Source organism: Carassius carassius, chromosome 42 (genome assembly GCF_963082965.1).
Source record: "Carassius carassius chromosome 42, fCarCar2.1, whole genome shotgun sequence".
Lineage (NCBI taxonomy): Eukaryota > Metazoa > Chordata > Actinopteri > Cypriniformes > Cyprinidae > Carassius > Carassius carassius.
The window spans coordinates 25,822,771-25,842,284 of NC_081796.1; the positions used below are offsets into that span (position 1 = coordinate 25,822,771).

Genomic DNA, 19,514 nt, shown 5'->3' on the forward strand with positions numbered 1-19,514 from the left:
GGAATAATCCAACAGTGCACCACACCAGTGATACATACATTGATTAGATTATATAGATTATATATTGATTATATTCCACCAATAGATACCCAAAATCATCTGATCTCATTTTTATCTTGGCTTCATTTGTGTTTTATTAAACACACTGTTACAGTAACCAAATCTCAAGCTCAAGAGTCCAAATGAACCACCAAACTCCAGTTATTTGCAAATGTTTAGGGTTGTTATGTAAAGTCACTCTGTGAATAAGTTGTTGTTAGAGGTCAGACTGTAGAGCTCAGGATCAGATCAGGAGCATCCGTGGACAGGAGAGTATTGTGTGCAGTGAGTATTTACCTTCAGTTGATTTATCTGAAGAGTCTAGTTTGTCTTTCTGGTTCCTTTCAGGTTGTTAATTGATGATGTTTTTTATTAATCCAAAAGTTCTCGACTGGACCTAAGATCGACAACCAGCGAATCAACAAGCAGCAGATGTGAGATGCATACACTGTGGCTGCCGCTTCTCCTGAGTAAGTCTGTAAACCTGACAGAGATTTATATGCTTCATACTTTTGTGGAAACAATTATACACTACCATTCAAAAGTTTGGGGTGAAGACTTTTTTATAAATAAACAAATAATACTTCTATTTAGCCAGGATGAATGGAGACAGATCAATACATGTTGTTCTTTGTAACTTTCTATTCATCCTGAAAAAAAATTATCATGGTTTCTACAAAAATATGAAGCAGCACAATAATTGCAATTAATATTAATCAGAAATGTTTCTTGAGCAGCGAATCGACATATTAGAATGTTTACTGAAGACTGGAGTGATGATACTGAAAATACAGCTTTTAACACAGAAATAAATACTATTCTAAAACATACTACAATAGAAATCATGGTACCTGACATTGTATGTATACCACTTTATTTGAGGAATATAAAATAGGATTAAGAGGATGTCTTGCATGTTTCGTAAAGTTCCAAGTAAATATATTAATTTACAGGCATGAGTGGGCGTGTGTTATATTGGCACACTGTGATTAGAGAGTTGCATTAGAGCACACTTAGACTTACAGAACAGTTAAAGTTTCACTAGCTATTGATGTTACTGTAAAATCAATGCAAATATATGGAATATCACTCATCACTTATGCTTGGTTATGCAAACCTCAGGTGAGCCAGGGAGTTTTTCCAGAAGGTTTTTGAAGATGTTAATGATGAACATATAACAATGTAATAAAAGAGGATCAGGCACACAATTGCCTACTCATGCCTGTAAATGCATATATTTACTTGGAACTTTACAAACATGCAAGACGTCCTCTTTAAATTTTGTATTCCTCAAATAAAGTGGTATGCATACTTGTAATGTAAGTAACATTATTTAATTTTTTTGTCAAAGTAAAGGTATGCCATTTTGTAACACTTTCTAGGTGAACCAAGAAATTATATACCATATATATTTGTGTGTGTATATATATATATATATATATATATATATATATATATATATATATATATATATATATTTTCTTTTTTTAAGTAACACTTGTACTCATAACAACATAACAGAAACTATTTTAAATACCATCATAATGTAACATTAATATTACCAGGTCTCCTCATTTCATCATTATACAGAAAAGGCTTAAAATATAACTTTATTAAAATTTCCAAAGGATGATGTGAAGATCGAGCTGCTTGAATAAAATCTACCCGGTCTCATGTCATAAATGTACCTGGGGACACTTTTTAGCGACTTTTTACCAATAAGTACATATTGCTGCAGTTTCCAAAATAAATGAACACTAGAGGCAGTAAAACTCTGATATATTTTATTCCTTTACACTCATATTTACAGAGTTTCGATTAATAAAGCATAATTTTTGCAAAATAACTTTAAAATCAAATTACTTCAAAACAATATTAATATGCTGGGAGATCCCGTGTAAGTACGGTTTGACAAAACATCTGCATATAAGGAAGTTCAAATGGCACGGTTGCATCAACAAATGCATTTTAGTATGAGTTTTGCACTTGTTAACACTATTGGGTATGTTTAGGGTTGGTTTTGGTGTAGGTCATATTTTCAACACGATAGAGCATTAACTTTTAGCAACAGTCCCCAGATATTTGAATTTTGATCAACCGCAATACTTACCTGAAGCAACATACTGTAGCTGTACTATTAAAAGCGCCCTCTACTGTATAACAGTGTACAGTGTAAAAACAGCTACATTTGAGGCGTTCAGTCATTTTTAAGGCAAGGTTAGGCAGTTTCTGGGCTCACCTAGTGGAACTATGAAAATAAAGCTTGCCCAACACAAACATTACAGACTCTTTCAGGTACGTAAATGTGAAAGCATGTCTCAACAGTTAAAATGAAAGTACTTTCTATAAAAGGTCCAACATATTAAGAATGACTTTTACCTAATGATGGGAGTATTATGCTTTTCAAAGCTTCGAATCAGTTGAACTAATTGTTTCGTAAAATGATTTACTGTTTTGAAATGTCTGAAACACAACACACTGGTGACTGCTGGTCAAACAGAGTAAATACAACAAAAACTCTGGCCAAACATGCATAAAAACAGCTTTTAAAAAACCCATTGCAAATGTTTCATTGAAAGTGTAATGTATTAAATGCAATTAACAAATCATCTATGATTATGTGTTCTTTTTCAGGCCTTGTTGTCTTTGTTCTATTGATGGTTCAGTTAAACAGAAAAATGAGATACTATTAACTACTATTATTCCTTTTAATTATACAAAAGTTTCATTAAAACATCTACAAATTTGTACAACTGATCCAGGATAAGGTAATAACTACATAGACGCTTGTTCAATGGATTGCCACTGAGGGCGATCTCAGTAAGTTTCACCTGTTTACAGAGATCATTGCCCCCAGTGGTAATCCATTGAAATTTCAAAATGGTTATGATGTAACGAAGCCTCAACTAAATTCATTTGACTTTGGCAATTTTGGCTCGTTTCCATTGAGCGTTACGGTTCGGTACAGTACTGTATGGTACGCAGAAGTTGTGAAAGGTACCAAAATAGTGAACTGTATCTCGTTCTTGCTACCCTTCCATTGGGGTACCTAGCACAGCAAAGGATACCAAAAGGGAGGAGCCAAATTCACCGCAGAATGTTGATTGACTAGAATTGTCACTTTTGCGTGATACAAGGGAATAAACTCATTAAGCTTTGCTGTTCATGGGTGTTGGGCTTATTGGGTGTATTTTATAATTTTATATTTTCACACAGACAATAGCCGCTTCAATACGTCTTCTTGTCTGTTCTTGTTCTGCATAATTTTGACATTGTGTCATGAAATGTAGTTTTAATAGTAGATAAATCGTAGTTCCTGTGGCTCAGTGGTAGAGCACTAGCAGAAGCGTTAGCAATGCAAAAGGTTATGGGTTTGTTTCCCGTGGAACACATGTTAAGTATAAAAATGTATGCACTGTAAGTCTTTTTGGATAAATGTGTCTGACGAATGTAAATGTAATAGTTTTTCAGGTGAGAATTGAATTGTTTAGAACTCAAATTTCAACTTTATATGTAAAGATAGTTCCTATTTGATCATTTGCTATGCTGATTGCGGAGCTCCAGGTGATCACCGGGCACTCAGTGCTCATTTATCAGCAAAGAGCAGTTCTTCTGACATTTTCCGATGGCTCTGATGTGTCTGTAGTGATTAAACATGAGATACAATTTGGGTTGGCTGTATTTAACAGGCATTCGTGGTCTCATTAATCTATTATTTGTTCCTAGTTTTGTTTAACTTTATATATTTAATTTAACTTTACCGTAGTACAGCGCTGAATTTGTAGTTAATTTTTTTAATCATGACAACTTGTTTCTCAAATGATCACATTCAGGCTCAGTCATTTGGGCAGAGGAGCAGTACTTTCCTCAGTCATACAATGCAACATGGGATGAGGGCAGACTTCACTGTCAATCCTGTTTCAAAGAACTGACGACCATCACCAGCAGAAACGTCCACCTCATTGTCCAGGACCCCTCTTTTGACTGCTGGGTTGGACTACGCAAGAGTTACAATGGCTCCTTCCCATGGGCCGCATGGTCCAATGGGGATCCTGTTAGATATCAGAATTGGTACCCTGGTCATCCTGTTCCAAATAAAGAAAAGAAACTAATTCCTATATGTTCTTCAACTCCACAAAGTCCACTGAGCACCCTAATAACTACCCAAAAATCTACCCCAATGACCTCAACACAAACCTCCACAATCACTTCTGCTTCGTTATCTTCGGTATCTGCTTCGGTATTTCAAACAAACAAAGAAAACGATACATGCCCCATACTTTACAAATTGCTTTTTTGCTTAAATATGTCATGTGATGATCTTGAAAGTTCCATGACTATATGCAATAGAACACCAACTGCTACCCCTGAGACTACAACATACAGCACCACCCCTGAAGTCACAACATTAAGCACCACCTTTAATGCTGCAACAAATGGCACCACAACCGAGAGCAGCACCACCAGCAACTGCGTCTTTGAACCAGAGCCAGATGCTGAAGAATACATTGAGGATGCTTGTGTGGTCCTGCTCAGCTTTGGGATGTGGAAGGAAGAAGACTGTAACAGAAAACTACCTTTCATCTGTTATGAAGGTATAAGGTCTTTGTTTTAGAGCACATTATCGTATTGTTAGTCCCCATTTACACTGCATGGTTCAAGTGACCCAATTCCGATTTTTTTCCTCCTATTTTTCCTCTCATGGCACAGATCGGATATGACGGGTGAACATGTAAGCAGGAAAAAAAACCATGGATTCCGATGTTCTCAGATCGGATTCAGGCCTCATTCATATGTGGTAATACATCGGATATATGAATCGGATACGTGCATTTGCGTGTGCCATGTAAGCAGACAAATCGGAAATTCCCCAGTAAATGCGAGTCGTACGTCATTAAAAAAGTGATGTTAACTCAGGTGGACACCACCAACTGAGGTCACATGACTTATTATAGGCGCGAAATACGCCCAGGCTGCAACAAGGGCTCTCCTCTTTTTTCTCCGCCGTATGCGACCAATGTTTTGCTGATTTTTTTGTTGACTTTTCAAAATATTGTGGAAAGCAAAACACTATATCATTTTATTTGCATCTGCATCCATTGTATTTCGTGCTGTTTTACTTCCTTTTCCGGGTCAGAACATCTACGTTTGGTAGTTTCAGCAGTGTATGGTGTAAATGCAAAAATCGGATACGGGTCACTTTTGAAAGATGATGTAAGCGTGTCGTCAAAAAAATTGGATACAGTCAGAAAATCGGATTTGGGGCATCAAGACCTGCAGTGTAAATGCAGCCATGGATTCATATTGTTAGTACTCAGACAATCTTAAAAAGAAAGGTTCCAAAAGGATTATTTTATTTTTTATTTATTTTTTTTACAGGCAAATTGTATTGTATTGCAGGCCAAGATCTGTAGCCATTTAAAATTACAGTCAACCACTGCATTTTAATTATGATCCAAACAAAGATGCTGCACACATAGAGCACGAACAGTTTCTGATTTAATTAGATTACATACATGAAGCACACCTGCACGAAGGCATCTTAGCATTAATAATTTTTTTTAAATATTAAGATCCTTTTTCCACTACAAAGAACCTTTTGTGGAATGGAAATGCTACACGTTCTTTATTGGCTCTGATGGTTCCATGAAAAACCTTTAACATCCATGGAAACCTTTTATTCAGCAAAAGGTTCTTTATAGTGAAAAAAGTTCTTTAGATTAATAAAACACTTCTCCCTCTTATAAAATTTAGTTTGTTTAGGAACTGTTTACTGAAAGGTTCTTTAGGGAACCCAAAATGGTTCTTTATGGAGAAACTTGTTTTTAAGACTGAAAAAAGTTCTTTAATTATTAAAATGTTCTACAAAAAAAATTTTTTTAAGAACTTCTTCACTGAATGGTTCTTTGAGGAACCCAAAATCAAAACTCCTTTTTGAACCTTTATTTTTAAGAGTGTAAATAACTTGTAAGTTTCTGTTGATATTCGTCTTTGCATCTATTTGTCCGCAGAGCGCTTTTTTGGCCAGATAAACATTTCCAGCGTGACCACAAGCACAGGCAATGTGAGCTGGTCTGAGGGACCCGGTGCTAAGAACATCAGTCACTACAGAGTGGAGGTCACTGGGGACAAAAACCAGACATTTAACCAGAAAAATCTCTTTCAATACATAGAGACTCTGACAGCAGGAACTCTGTACAAAGTTCAGGTGTTTCCTGTGAAATGTGACAGGGATCTCAATCCGCAGAATATCTCCTTCTACACTTGTAAGTAGACTCGGTTTTTTGACTTCATTGTGTGCAACATGATTTCAACACGACTAATGATCAAAATGACCCATGCTGTCCCTTTTTAGTGCCCTCTGATGTGCAAAATCTGATTGTGGTGAGTGTGACAGATGTTAGCGCCAACCTCAACTGGAGTAAACCAGATGGAAACCATGACTTCTACTCAGTAGCATTCATAAATGCATCGAAAGGTGAAGAACACAAGTGTGATAATGAAGAGTGCACTATTACGGATCTTATTCCAGGAACCGAGTATGAATTTACAGTTAAAGCTGTAGTGAATAAGACGATTGAAGGTGTGCCGAGCAAGGTTTCTGATTACACCAGTAAGTGCAGAAAGTTTCATTTCTGATTGTATTCATCCATCCCAAGCTCTAAACATTTCCAAATAAAGCATTGCTTCTTGGTTTTAATTCTATTTGAGTTTTAGTATAGCTTTATTGATAAATTAACTTTTATTTTTTTTTATTTTTAGGTTAATTCCAGTTGTTGTTGTTTTTTTAGCTTTGTGCTTTTCCATTTTTTTGTAAGATTTATTTTTTTCCATTTTTAACTAATTAATTTGTTATTATTATTAGTTTTTTTTTAAAATCAAGATAGGAAAGTATATATTGTCAGAAAACAAGGTGGGGTGTTGGGTACCTACATAAATTAAGTTTACAATTTAACTTATGTACAAATCTGAAATATCGTATAAAACAACAAGATAGTGTTATTTTAGCATTTATTAGTTTTATTAATATTTTGAATAAGCTATATATACAGTATGTATATATATATATATATATATTTATATATATATATATATATATATATATATATATATATATATATATATATATATATATATATATATATGTGTGTTATTTCTAATTACATTTCAGTAATTTTGCTATGTGCCATTGTCATTTTATTAGTTGTTTTAATTGTTTTAAATTATTTTATTTTAATTTCAGGTAGTTTTAGTTATTTTTATTTTTTTATTTTTTTATTATCCAGTTAATAATTTCAGTGCTTCATCTTTAACTTGATTTAATTTTATTGCCAAGGCAACATTTTTATTTTTATTTTGCGCAAGTTTTTCAATTAATATTTATATCTTATTTTACCTTAGATTTTTGTTATTGATAACAGCCTAACACTGGTTGAAGAAAATAAAATTGGCACAAAACAAATGTATCAGGAATAGCGTTAGGGGAAGCCACTTTTTTCATGCATCATAAATATCATGTGGCTCTGAGAGTGCACTGATGAAATATTTATACCAAATCATTTTGATGACTGATTTTGGCGACCAACATCTGAGATGCTGTGTGATGCGATTGGTCAGCTGGTTAGTCCAGTTATCCAATCACATCCTCCGTTGCGCATCAAGGGATTTATTCAGTAAATGTGCTTTCATTGTAGCTTGTGCATCTTGTCAATTAAAATGCTTTTTTTTCTAATTAATGTATAACTTGGCACTTCCATCCAGCGTGCGATAACCTCAGATTCATATAGGCTTTAACAGGTGGATGGAAAACTTAGCTATTCTCAAAGTAGCATGCATTCCCCTGAATACAAGGCAAATTTGGGATAAAACTACATGCTTTTTTATAGACTAACTGCTTTTTTTTTGGTATTTACTTTTCAGAGCCTTCAACTGTCAGGAAGCTAAGATCAGCAGACAATGACAGTACAGTCATAATGGCCTTTTGGGATCCTCCTACTGGCAGTCATTCAGGTTACCGCTATTGTCTTAAAGAAGTCAATAACAGCCTCGAGTGTACTTACTGCAACATCACATCAGACATCAGCAATACAGCAAACAACAACATCACAAACAGCAGTGATACAACAACTGTCAGTATTACAGACTGCAAAACAGTGGATGGAACAGAAACATCTATCAAAGAGAGTAATAAATCAGACGGCAGCATGTTTTGTCTGTGTGTGGCAGCACTAACAAAGAGCAACAATCTGTCAGGAGAAATGGTCACAATCTTAGCATACACACGTGAGTCTCATGTTAAATTATTACATTCGTTCCCTAATTAAAGGCATTTTTATGTATCATGCATGTACTGTTAATTCTAATTGACCATTTCCATCACTAAGCTGTAAGCTTAGCGCATTAGATAAAGTTGAATGTTAGTTGACAGTCAAACAATTATGGAAGAATTTTTTCCATAATGGAATAAAAAATTACTAGCATTTCCTAAGTTCTGACAAACTCATGCTCTCTCCTCTCCTTTGAGTGTTTACTATTGTCACTTTGCATTATTGACACACTATTTTACTATTTAATATTGTAAAATTGCTTTGACACAATCTGTATTGTTAAAAGTGCTATATGAATGACTGGTGACTTGACTCCTCTCCATACAGGCCCAAAATCTGTGGACCTCACTTTAATACCTTCCCTTAAAGATATGAAAGCCACCTGGGAAATAGATGGGAATTATGAAAAATTTGAAGTAACAATTACAAGTGCTGATGCAAAGGATATTCATTCATATAATACTACAGACAAGTTTTACACTTTCAGGAATCTGAAGGCAGGAGTGTTTTACACTGTTTCAGTTGTCACTCTTAATGGTGACCTTAGAAGTGCTGCTGTTAATAAATCAGATTACACCCGTGAGTAATCAATACATTGCCATCACTATTTTTCAGTTCATTTTTCCAGTTGCTTAAATCACTGTCTTCATCATCTTTCAAGTTCAGCTGTATAAAATCTCAAAAATTAATTCACAGGGCCTGCTAAACCTACCTGGGTAAAGGCCTCCGCTAACAAAAATAACATACAGCTAAGCTGGGGAGCTCCATCTGAGTCTGGTGGTGCCTTGATTCAATATATAGTGAAATATAACACTTCATTCTGGGATGAAACTAATGAAACGGCTACAACTGAGACAAATATCACCATTTCTAATTTAAGACCAGGAACAAAATATATGTTTAATGTCATGGTCTTGGCTGGAAATCTGAGTGATCCAGCCACTACTACTACAAACACAGGTAAAGAGACGACATTTGGTTTATGAAGCAAAAATTCGGCTTTGTTTACTTCTATTGCACTACTTGAACATTATGACATCTTTCTTTATTTCCAGAGCCTGAGAAGAGGACACTGGTCCTCACGATGTTGTGTTCCTCTCAAACCACACTTCATTGTGACGAAACTATAACTCGGAATGAACTGTTTGAAAAGGTGAAGAAATGTTCAAAGACTACATCAAGCTTGTTCCAGCTTTACTGTAACAGAATTATTATAGAATGAATGCACACAAGAAATAAAGTTGATGATTAAAAAAACCACAATGACCAACATTTACATTTCATAAATTGTTAAAGTTTGTGCATTTGCACTGTTATGCCGATTACAAAAAATTGCATTAAAATTTAACAGTAACATTTTTTTTATTATTATTTAAATCTTTTATCTTTAATGCAATTTATATTTTTTAAGAAACATTCTACAACAGCTTTGTTTAAATAGCTGGAAAAGTTAACTGAAACAAACACACATTTTCATTCTGTCTTTCAGCTGAAAACATTTTTTTATGACGAGTTTGAAGACTTGGTCCACTGGGAGCTTAAAGCAAAGACCAGGTTTGTAAAAACAGCTGAATCTCTAACAAGTCACATTTATTGTCATGGGTATTTTTTTTTTTACAAATTAGTATTTTTAAAATGTAAAATTATTATTTAAATTTATATTTATCTCTGACTCTCTTTCCCAGCGAAGACATCCTTTGAATCTCTGACGAGGCCTTCAATCAAGATAAAAATCACATACTGAAATGTTGTGTGTTTTTGGTAAACCCTTGATTACGGGAACCAAATGTCCTCACAGGGATAGCAAAACCTGATATTTTTGACCTTGTGGGGTCTTATAAATCATACTAAATGTATTTTTTTTTATTTTGTGAGTTATGGGATGAGGGTATATAATATACAGTTAATTTACAGTATAAAATCATTATGTTTTTGGAAAGTGCATTGGTTGTTAAGAGGCTGTTAAGTGTTTGTTTTTAGCTTCTTGGAGGGTTTTATTTTGATTCTCACTCGTTTTTGGATCTGCATGGTATTTTTTCTTCTTACAAATTGCATATTGACATATATACTATAAATTGAGTGGTGTGATGATATTTGCTATAGTTGTGGGAGCTATAATTCATCTCCAAAACTGTAACATGAATAACTTTTTCTTAAAGACATTTGCTGTAGCTTCATGTGAATTCCAGTTTTAATTTTCATGATGGATTACTACTGGATCAACTTTGGGGATCGGTTTCATTATAAATAAAGATATTACACATGGGTTTGTTCACTTTATTTCACTACTTTATGCAAGTTTTCAGTATAATTACTTTCTTATCACTGGCCTGTGGCGGGGGCTTGTAGTCAGAAAATGGTCTGAATGGCTTGCCACAGGCTCCGTGTGTCTTCGCTGTCTTTAAAGTGAATTTAGATTTTTTTTTTGGCATATGACCGTTTTGCATTTTTGATGCCACAGGACAGATTGGCTCTTGCTGTTTTGAGGGTTTATTTATCTCCTGATCTGAATGCCTCATCTCTGGTCTTTAGCAGCCCACAAACCTCTGCTGTCATCCACGCCTTCTGGTTCGCACATGTGGCGATGGTCTTGGTGACTGTCACATCATCAGTGCACTTTTTGATATAAGCAGTCACTTACACACAGTGTAGTGCTGCAGGTCTATGTGGTTGTTGTACTTGCTACATCATTAGAAGAATGGCATCTACGCTAATATTAGTCTGTTTCTCTCTTATTCCGAGGTCACCGCAGCCAGGGGCACAACTATCCAGTGTTAGAGGGGTATGCAGCAAAACATTTTGCCCCCCCCCCCCACTTCTAAATAAATAATTGTGCCGGACATCATCATATATGGGCTTGAAATAATAAATGTTTATTTTAAAGTATATCAGACAGCCACTGTAAGCCTATGGTATATATGTACACACACACACACACACACACATATATATACATATATATTATTAGGGGTGGCACAGTTCAAATGTTCACAGTTCGGTTTGTTTCACGGTTCAAGAGTCACGTTTCGGTACAGTTCGGTATGTGCTATGTTTATGGAGAAACTATAATAAAAAAAAAAAAATCTAACTACGAGCAACAGCAAAAATAAATACAAAAGAGTAAAGTTTTTTTGTTTTTTTTTAGGGAGGTCTAGTATTATAGTTTTTAGGTACGAAAATTGAATAAAGTAATCAAATGTAAAACAGAATCGCATATTTGACTGTATAAATTAAAGATTGTTCTTTATTAAAGTTACAAAAGCTTTTTAATCAAGAGCAGTGAGTGGTTTATTTGTTGTTGCTGTTCGATTAATGTAAAGACTGTCACTTTAAGAGAATGCACTGATCCAGTAGGCCTACGTACCAAGACGGGCATTTTGACATAATTTATGTCCGAATTTGTCCATTTAAATACAATACTTTAGACAGAGTTTATTTTAGCGCGCATTCTGAGGCGCGGGTTTGCACGCTTCGGAGGAGCGCATTCAACCACAGTGTCATGCTAGCTTTCACTATTCTAGACTGTGTGTTCTGCCTCTAAATAGTCCAATCAGCGTTGAGTCGCATTTTGTGTAGTACCGCCCCTTTTTGGGCGATTTCTGTCAAACTGAGAATCGCCCCGAGTACTCTCATAGACTTCCATTCAAAGATCATTTTTTTTCAAACTGCAGGCACTGCAATGCAATCTCAATGAGTTCCGGGAGGGCTAGCCCTAACGTGCTTTCGTCATCGTGCGTAACCTTAACTTGTGCAACAACTGGTGGGAACAGTGACATCCAATAATATTTAAAAAACTGTTTTTAATTTTAACAACAAGAAAAAATGAAAAACTTCTTTAATATCTTTATCAAATGTGAAAAAAAAGAGAGACGGCTATGCAAATTTAGTTGTCAGCTGAACTTGATCGATATCACGGCAAACGTTACCTCAGCGCAGATTAATTCTATCGTGTCATTGAAAGAAAGACCATTCATTCATCGAAACAATAAGGATAAATTGGCAATTAAAGAATTAGGAGCACCAAAACCAAATTTAAACATCAAACAAGAATCTACAAAGGGAGGGAAGTTGTATAAACAAGGATTTTCGAGGATTTGGTATGAGCGGAGAAAAAGGCTAGCCGGCTGCGAAGTAGCTGACGCTTTATTTTGCTCATTTACCGCTGCATTTTGTTCCATCACGAGAGCGTAACGGACATCGCATGGACAACTACAGGCGTCACCGAAATGCATCATCTATCGGAGAAGGTGAAAAAAACACGAAAGAGCAAAGATGCATATGGATAGTATGGAGCAGTGTAATGTAAGGGAGAAATGTAATATAAGTGAGTAATGTAAGTAAGCAGTGTAATGTAAGTGAGTAATGTGATATAAGTGAGCAGTGTAATACAAATGAGCAGTGTTCTATAAGTGAGTAGCGTAAACAGTGATTTATGTGACTTCAATTATTTCTTATTAAACTGAAATCGAAGTAAAAAGTTTTTTTTGGAAAAACCACATCCTGGCGTCAGTCTTCATTTGCTGCTGAATTGTTAACACGCATATAGAAACATAAGGAGAGCAAGAGATTGATTCTCAATGTCAGTTTCTTTTTATTTAAAACTATAGTAGTTCAGTTCCCTTTACATCTTTAAGTAGCCGTTAATTTATCAATTGAATTGAATAAGAATGACTTATCCTCATTAATCATGCAAACATTTGCCCCCCCTGAGAGAATTGGCAGGAGCCGCCACTGCCCGGGTGATGATGGATTAAGTGTCAGCTCATTTTCCAGTTTTGCATATTCTAAGCTAGCTACATATTCTGTCTGCTACATTCCCAGTGTTAGCAAACGCTAGCTAGTCTGTTAACAGGAATAACGTATTTGCAAGCCTCCAAGCATAGACGTCACATTTTAAATCCTACCTGTTTGCTTTTCACCATTCACTTATTTAGCTGCTGTCACATCCCTTGACATGCCATCTCCTGTTCCCTCTTTCTTTTTCTATTTTTAGCCCCCGATAGCTTTTTTGTTTTATCCATATTTTTCGAGTTTCAATGACAACGCACTAACGTTACTGCTGCTCACTCGGCGCTCATTTTAAGTCACCGGCTATTATGAAAAAGCAGTTGAGTTTAGTTGTTCGCTGATGGTGCTGTAAAGCTCGCGAAGCATGTCCTTGGCATTTGTACATGGGGGGATGCAGACTGAGACAATAAAAATGGCCGTGACAGATAGAATTGTGACATTTCACAAACATAAACTCCACCAGCAATGAACAGTGTTTTGTCACTACCACAGCATTGTTACACCACTCTTTGTTGATGTACAAACACAAGCCAGAGTCTCACCAGACAGAGCTGTGTCTCTGTCCACTCGGTAGCAGGGAAGTCTGAGCAGCTGAATAGCAGACTCTGAGATGTTGTTGTTTAGCCATATTTCAGTGAAAAGAAACACAACAATCCCTTGTCTCATGCTGTAGACCAACTGAGTTGAATTAAGTCCAGTTTATTTTCCAGAGAGTGAACGTTTGAGAGCATGAGTTATAGAATCTTTGGACTGGTGGGGTTAGCCCTTAGCCTAGCTCATGTGCCTCCACATTTGCTACGCTTCTGCCCCCTTTCACACCACCGCTGTTTGGTGTGGGTAGTGTCAGTAGGCGAGGCCGTGGTCTCAGGGTTCGGCTTCAGCAGCAGACAAAAGCCTCGTCGCTTCTCAGTTGTCACCGGTGAAAGCTGATGTTTGTACAGACCGCTGATTTGTAGAAGGCTCTGTCGATCATAGAGTTGATCACTTTATTAACCAGTTAATTATCACAATATCTTCAACAGTGCTCCACTGTTACTTTTAGTGTGGACTCATATAAATACTGAGCAGTACTTCTTTATCACTGGGGTTTTTGCTGTTGTCGTCTGTGGTTTTTAACAGTCATTATGAGCTTTTAAAAGCTGTCAGACTGTTGACTAGCAGTTAAAGTCTGAGCATTCAGTTAACATGCTGTGTGATTCTTGATGTATTTTAAGTATGCTTAGTGAAGTGCTCAGACATTTTTATTCAGCTGCTCTATTGGTATGTTTCACTGCTATTCATTTTGAATGTGTCAAATCAAATCATGTTTGTTGATGACAATGGAGGACAACATCAAATTATTGTTTTTTTTGTGCTGAACTCTGTCTGAGCACTGGACAATCCTGACTCATTTTGGAGCACACTTGTAGTGGTGTGTTTGGTCTCTGTGTGTCAGTAGTGAGTGATAGTGTTTGAGCAGCTGCTGCATCAGTTCAGTCATTGTGACAGTAATTTTTACGGTTAATGACGTGTCTGACAGTAATAATGTGCAGCATCTTCAGTCTGGAGTATATCAACATAATGCTGCCAGCATCCAGTTCAATATGGTGATGAAAGTCCTTTTTGATGGTTGTTGATTCAGTTCTAGTGAAAAACAGTTGTTGTGATGTTTATTTTTAAATGTTTGACAGAGCTATAAACAGATGCAGAGCTCTGAAGTGTGTCGTCATGTAAAACAGACTATGTAAATGCTGCAAGAGTGAACCATTTTAAGTTGTTCTGTATCATTGAACAGGAAAATAAACTGATATCACTGGAGACTTCACTGAAAGATGAAAGTGTTATTGTGTTTGCTATATAGCTGATATTTTTTTTTATTAAACTCCAAATATTTTAACCAAACAAACATAGTTTCATATGAAAGGCACAGACTGATTCAATAATTTATGACTATATATTCAGAATATGAGTGTATGCTTCTGTATGACCTTAAAGGGTTAGTTCACTCAAAAATAAAAATTAGGCTGCGTTTTACTCACCCACAAGGCATCTTATGTGAATGTGACTTTCTGCTTTAAGACAAATCCAGTTGGAGTTATATTAAAAATTGCCATGGATTTTTCAATCTCCTTCATTGCAGTCAGCGGGTGTTGCATTGCTTCAGTCCAAAAGACGTGGAATAAAAAGCGCTCTTCCATAAAAAATAAAAAAAGTGTCTCACACGACTCCAGGGGGTGAACAAAGGCCTCCTGTAGCGAATCAATGCAGTATTGTAACATTTTTTGCAAATTTAGAACGATTAATCTACCCAATTCACAATTAAATTTAGATTATAAAGTTAAAAAAACCATGTCTCAAGATTGATGTATATGCATCATCAGGGATTTGTAATCAATGCATCGATAAAATGAATGAATCGTTACACCCCTTTTCACAACTGATTCAACTCATCAGCTAATTAGTGGAGACTGCAAGACCTGAAGTGGGTGTGTGAGATTTAGGGAGACATACAAAACATGCAGTTCTGGGGGTCCTTCACAGAGAGGTTTAAGAACCTCTGCTATAAACAAATGCTGGTTTTCATGAGACTCACTGGCGCATACGCAAATCTGATCTTATACGTTATGCTCCCGGATCTGCTTCTGTGTACAAATGTTGGCGCAAGCTAGATCAAAGCAATTATTAAATTTTAAATATGGATATTTTACGTACAAAAGTGCATTGAGTCCCTACTGGAGGCATTTGTTGTGGCATAAGCTTTTTGTTGATTGTCACCACTGTTACTGTTATTCTTACGTTAATTATTGATGTCTGTGTGTCTTAATAATACAGTCGCTCAAAACATTCAAAGCACAAAGTGTTTCTAAATTAATTTAGATCATCATGTTAGATTAATGAAAGATAATCTAAACAATCCAATATTAAACACTGGATTAGTTTACAGAGTCGGATTATATGATTATAATGATGAATACACAGCCATCATCACCTACTCATATTTTCTCTTAGTTTTGCCATAACGAATGTGCTTTATAAACCCAAAGTCACCCCAGTTAAAGAAAAACTAAGGTTGAAAAGTCAAAGGCCAATTACTAATTACTAACTATTAAGCACTAAGCACCATAATGGTGACTTCAAATGAAACATTTTGTAGACATGAAATTAAATAAAAAAATTATGTCAGTCTGGTTAGTAATTAGTAGGGCTGTGAATCTTTGGCTAGACAGCTATTCAATTCGATTCATATTTTCAATTCGATATAAGAAATATTTGTTTGCAAATTAATAATGATTTAATTAAATTCACAAATAAATTCAATTCGATTAATGATTCTGCATTTGTCAGTTGTGATGTTAAATTAAGCTATCAACATGTCAACTTGCAACATGTCGAGAAACTTACAGCTTGTATCCTCTCATGAAGTTATACATGCAGCACGAGATGAGAACACATTTTTATCATTTTCTGAGTCATGAAAAATTCTGCTTTCATGATATATTTCCTTCTTTCTTAACTGCAAGACGTTTGCCCGGTCTAGTTGCGGTTAAATCTGCACTAACAATGTGATCCTGTCACGCATCACACATGCGCATATCAATAAGCCAACAGAAAGCAGATTAATGCATTTAAATGCCATGTGAAATTGAAGAGGCAAAAAACTACCTGTTGCGACCGGCTTATGTTTAAGTAATTTATGACCTTACTCTGATAAAAGAAAACAGGTTACCGCATTTATATGAACAAGTGCATTTTCGGCTTATTAAGCATAATTGGCTTAAGCATGTGCATGTAAACATGCTCACTGATGCAGTTCAATTATACCCTGCACAAAGCAAACAAATGTAGGTAAATGTATGGAAATAAGCCCTATTAACAAAGGCCTATTGAGAAAAATTTAAAACATACACACAAAAAGAAACAGCTGAAAAATTGAAAATGTACTTCAGCTCTGTGGATGATTTGCCATTTAGGGAGGGTTTTTTAAAGTTAATTAAAACAAAACATATTTACCTCATAAAGCTGATTTAAAATAACAAATATAAGCAATTATATGGAGAAAAACTGAATAAAATACCATGTATAAAATAAATAAATAGGCCTAGTAAAATTTGCAAAATATATTTGACTTAATTCACAGAAATGAAAGGAAAACTGTGACAAGTTCTATATGCAGTTTTCTGTTTCTGTCCATTGTTCAAAAGTAACATGTTAACGTAAACGAAATCAATAGCCTATGGCAGAAAGAGACATCTGTTTGTTTTCTTTATTTTGTAAAACACAGTGTTTTGTTGTTATTGTTTGTTGCAGCCGGTTCATTATCAAAATAAAATAAGTCAACCAAACACATTCTGAAATACAATCCATTTTGCATTCACTCTCCAAACATTGTACATGTGAAGGATGAATTGCTTGCAGTGGAGTTCAAAGCATAATACCATTCAAATACATCATGAATATGGAAACATTTGTGGTTTCGTGCAGAATAAGAAAGGAATGCTATATGTGAGCCTGAGCCCTTTTTAGTTTCAGTTTATGAAGGCCGTTTCAGCCAGTTTCAGTTCATTAATTTGTTTTAGGTTAATGTTTAACTAGCCTTGTAGGCCTGTTATTTTTCCTTATTTTCTGAATACCATTAAATTTAAACGATTTGATATGGAGTGAGAAGAACTAAAATAGATTTAGTAATGTTTATCTGTATTTATAATGTGGCCTTTATGTGGCTAAAAACTAGTGAATATTTGCGTTTGTGTGCAAGGGCGCATACGTGTTTTTGTCATTGCGCATTACAATTAGTGGCAATTAGTTCAATTTCTCCTTTTCAGCGCTTTGTCTTCTCTCTCAAATGATGCAATCCTGCCACCATCTGCTCCGGAGTGCCCCGGTTAATTAGATTGATTTCAGATTTAGATTCAATCGATTTCAGTCAAAGTGACAAAAATGTCAAATACAATAATTTTATGTAGGCCAATGAATGTATATATGAAGAGTTTGGTTTTAAAATGCAATAAATCCATTTTGATTAATTTGAGTAAAAATGTGTTTTCTTTACAAAGAAAGTTGCAAGATGAAAACCATTATTTTTTGTTTCAAACTTTCACATATCGTCTTTAGGTTATAATTATATAAAAAAAAATACAGGTTTTGGTTTTCAAAGATTTATTATAAAATGTTATAAAAATCTTTTCAAAATGCAATAAATCCATGACACTTTTTTCTCTCAAAATGCAATAAATCCATTGAATTAATATGAAGATTATTTTTCATATTGAAATACACAAAATAGTAAGCTGATCCCAATAGCACAGCCTCTAAACTTGGTCAATACTAATTATATTATATCATAATTAACTTAATATATTATGTTGATTTAACATGCACAAAAGTTGTGATTGACCTTTAAGTTGAGCAAACTCAAAAATCTGCTGAAGCTAGTTGCCTTAAAATTGCTCAATTTAAAGGTCAATAAGTTGTATACTTATATACAGGCACTTGTCTAAAAATACATCCATCCATCAGTGAATCATTACACCCCTAGTAATTAATGAAGCCGGTAATGCTGTTTGTGAAGTTGTTAATTATTCTCTGGTGAGATTTTGAGAGATTTATGGTCTACTTTTATTTCAGTTTATTTCTAAGGCTGTGGCTGGAAGCCACTTTGTTTTTCTCTTTTTTCTGTTCTTCTTGTTCCTCTTTCGGTGATTCTGCTTGTTAACATCAGATGTTTGTTACTAATCACTCAATTTATCACTTAATTATCACATTTTCTGCACTTTTGATTGGTCTTGGTTTTGGAAGTCTGTTCTTGACTACATGCCTGATTTCTATGCAACATTTCAAAAATGAGGCTTCAGGTCTCATCTTACAGGATGCTGGATGCAAATAAGATAAAACAGGCTCAATGAAACCACATGTGATACGATGATATGATAAAAGTCTGTATTGTGCTGGTGAGAGAATAAACCGAATACTGAAAAATATAGTAAACAAAATGTAAAAATTTAAAGGGTTAGTTCAGCCGAGAATGAAAATTTGTCCATCTTCTGCTCACCCTCAAAGCTTCCTAGCTGTATGTGACTTTCCTCTTTCATAATAATCGAATCAAAGTGATATTAAAATTTGTCCTTGCTCTTCCAAGCCTTTCATTTGGGGTGTTTGTTGTCAACAGTTCAGAAGACATGAAATAAAGTGCACGCATCTGTAATAAAACATCCCTCTCGCGGCTCCAGGGAATGATATAAAGGCCCCCTGTTGCGAATCCAATGCGTTTTTGTAAGATAAATATTTGTGCTGGGTGAACTAACCCTTTAAGACACTAATATGACAGAAACATCACCATAAAGTATTAATACAGAAATGATCTGTCTGTGATACTACAAAATG

At 35.1% G+C, this 19,514-nt stretch overlaps 1 protein-coding gene across 2 annotated transcripts in view; it reads left to right on the forward strand.

Moving 5' to 3' along the window:
• Nucleotides 1–245: 245 nt before the first annotated feature.
• Nucleotides 246–19,514, forward strand: part of LOC132124431 (receptor-type tyrosine-protein phosphatase eta-like) — a 40,279-nt gene continuing 21,010 nt past the window's right edge. The window contains exons 1-10 of one of the 2 annotated variants that reach the window (XM_059535423.1): nt 246–324; nt 424–509; nt 3,873–4,634; nt 6,051–6,305; nt 6,395–6,652; nt 7,960–8,322; nt 8,694–8,945; nt 9,063–9,326; nt 9,422–9,519; nt 9,856–9,920. In XM_059535423.1, coding sequence (XP_059391406.1) covers nt 479–509; nt 3,873–4,634; nt 6,051–6,305; nt 6,395–6,652; nt 7,960–8,322; nt 8,694–8,945; nt 9,063–9,326; nt 9,422–9,519; nt 9,856–9,920 — 2,348 coding nt within the window. In that variant the 5' untranslated portion in view covers nt 246–324; nt 424–478. The remainder of the gene's footprint in view (nt 325–423; nt 510–3,872; nt 4,635–6,050; nt 6,306–6,394; nt 6,653–7,959; nt 8,323–8,693; nt 8,946–9,062; nt 9,327–9,421; nt 9,520–9,855; nt 9,921–19,514) is intronic. The other variant, XM_059535422.1, reaches the window with a different exon arrangement.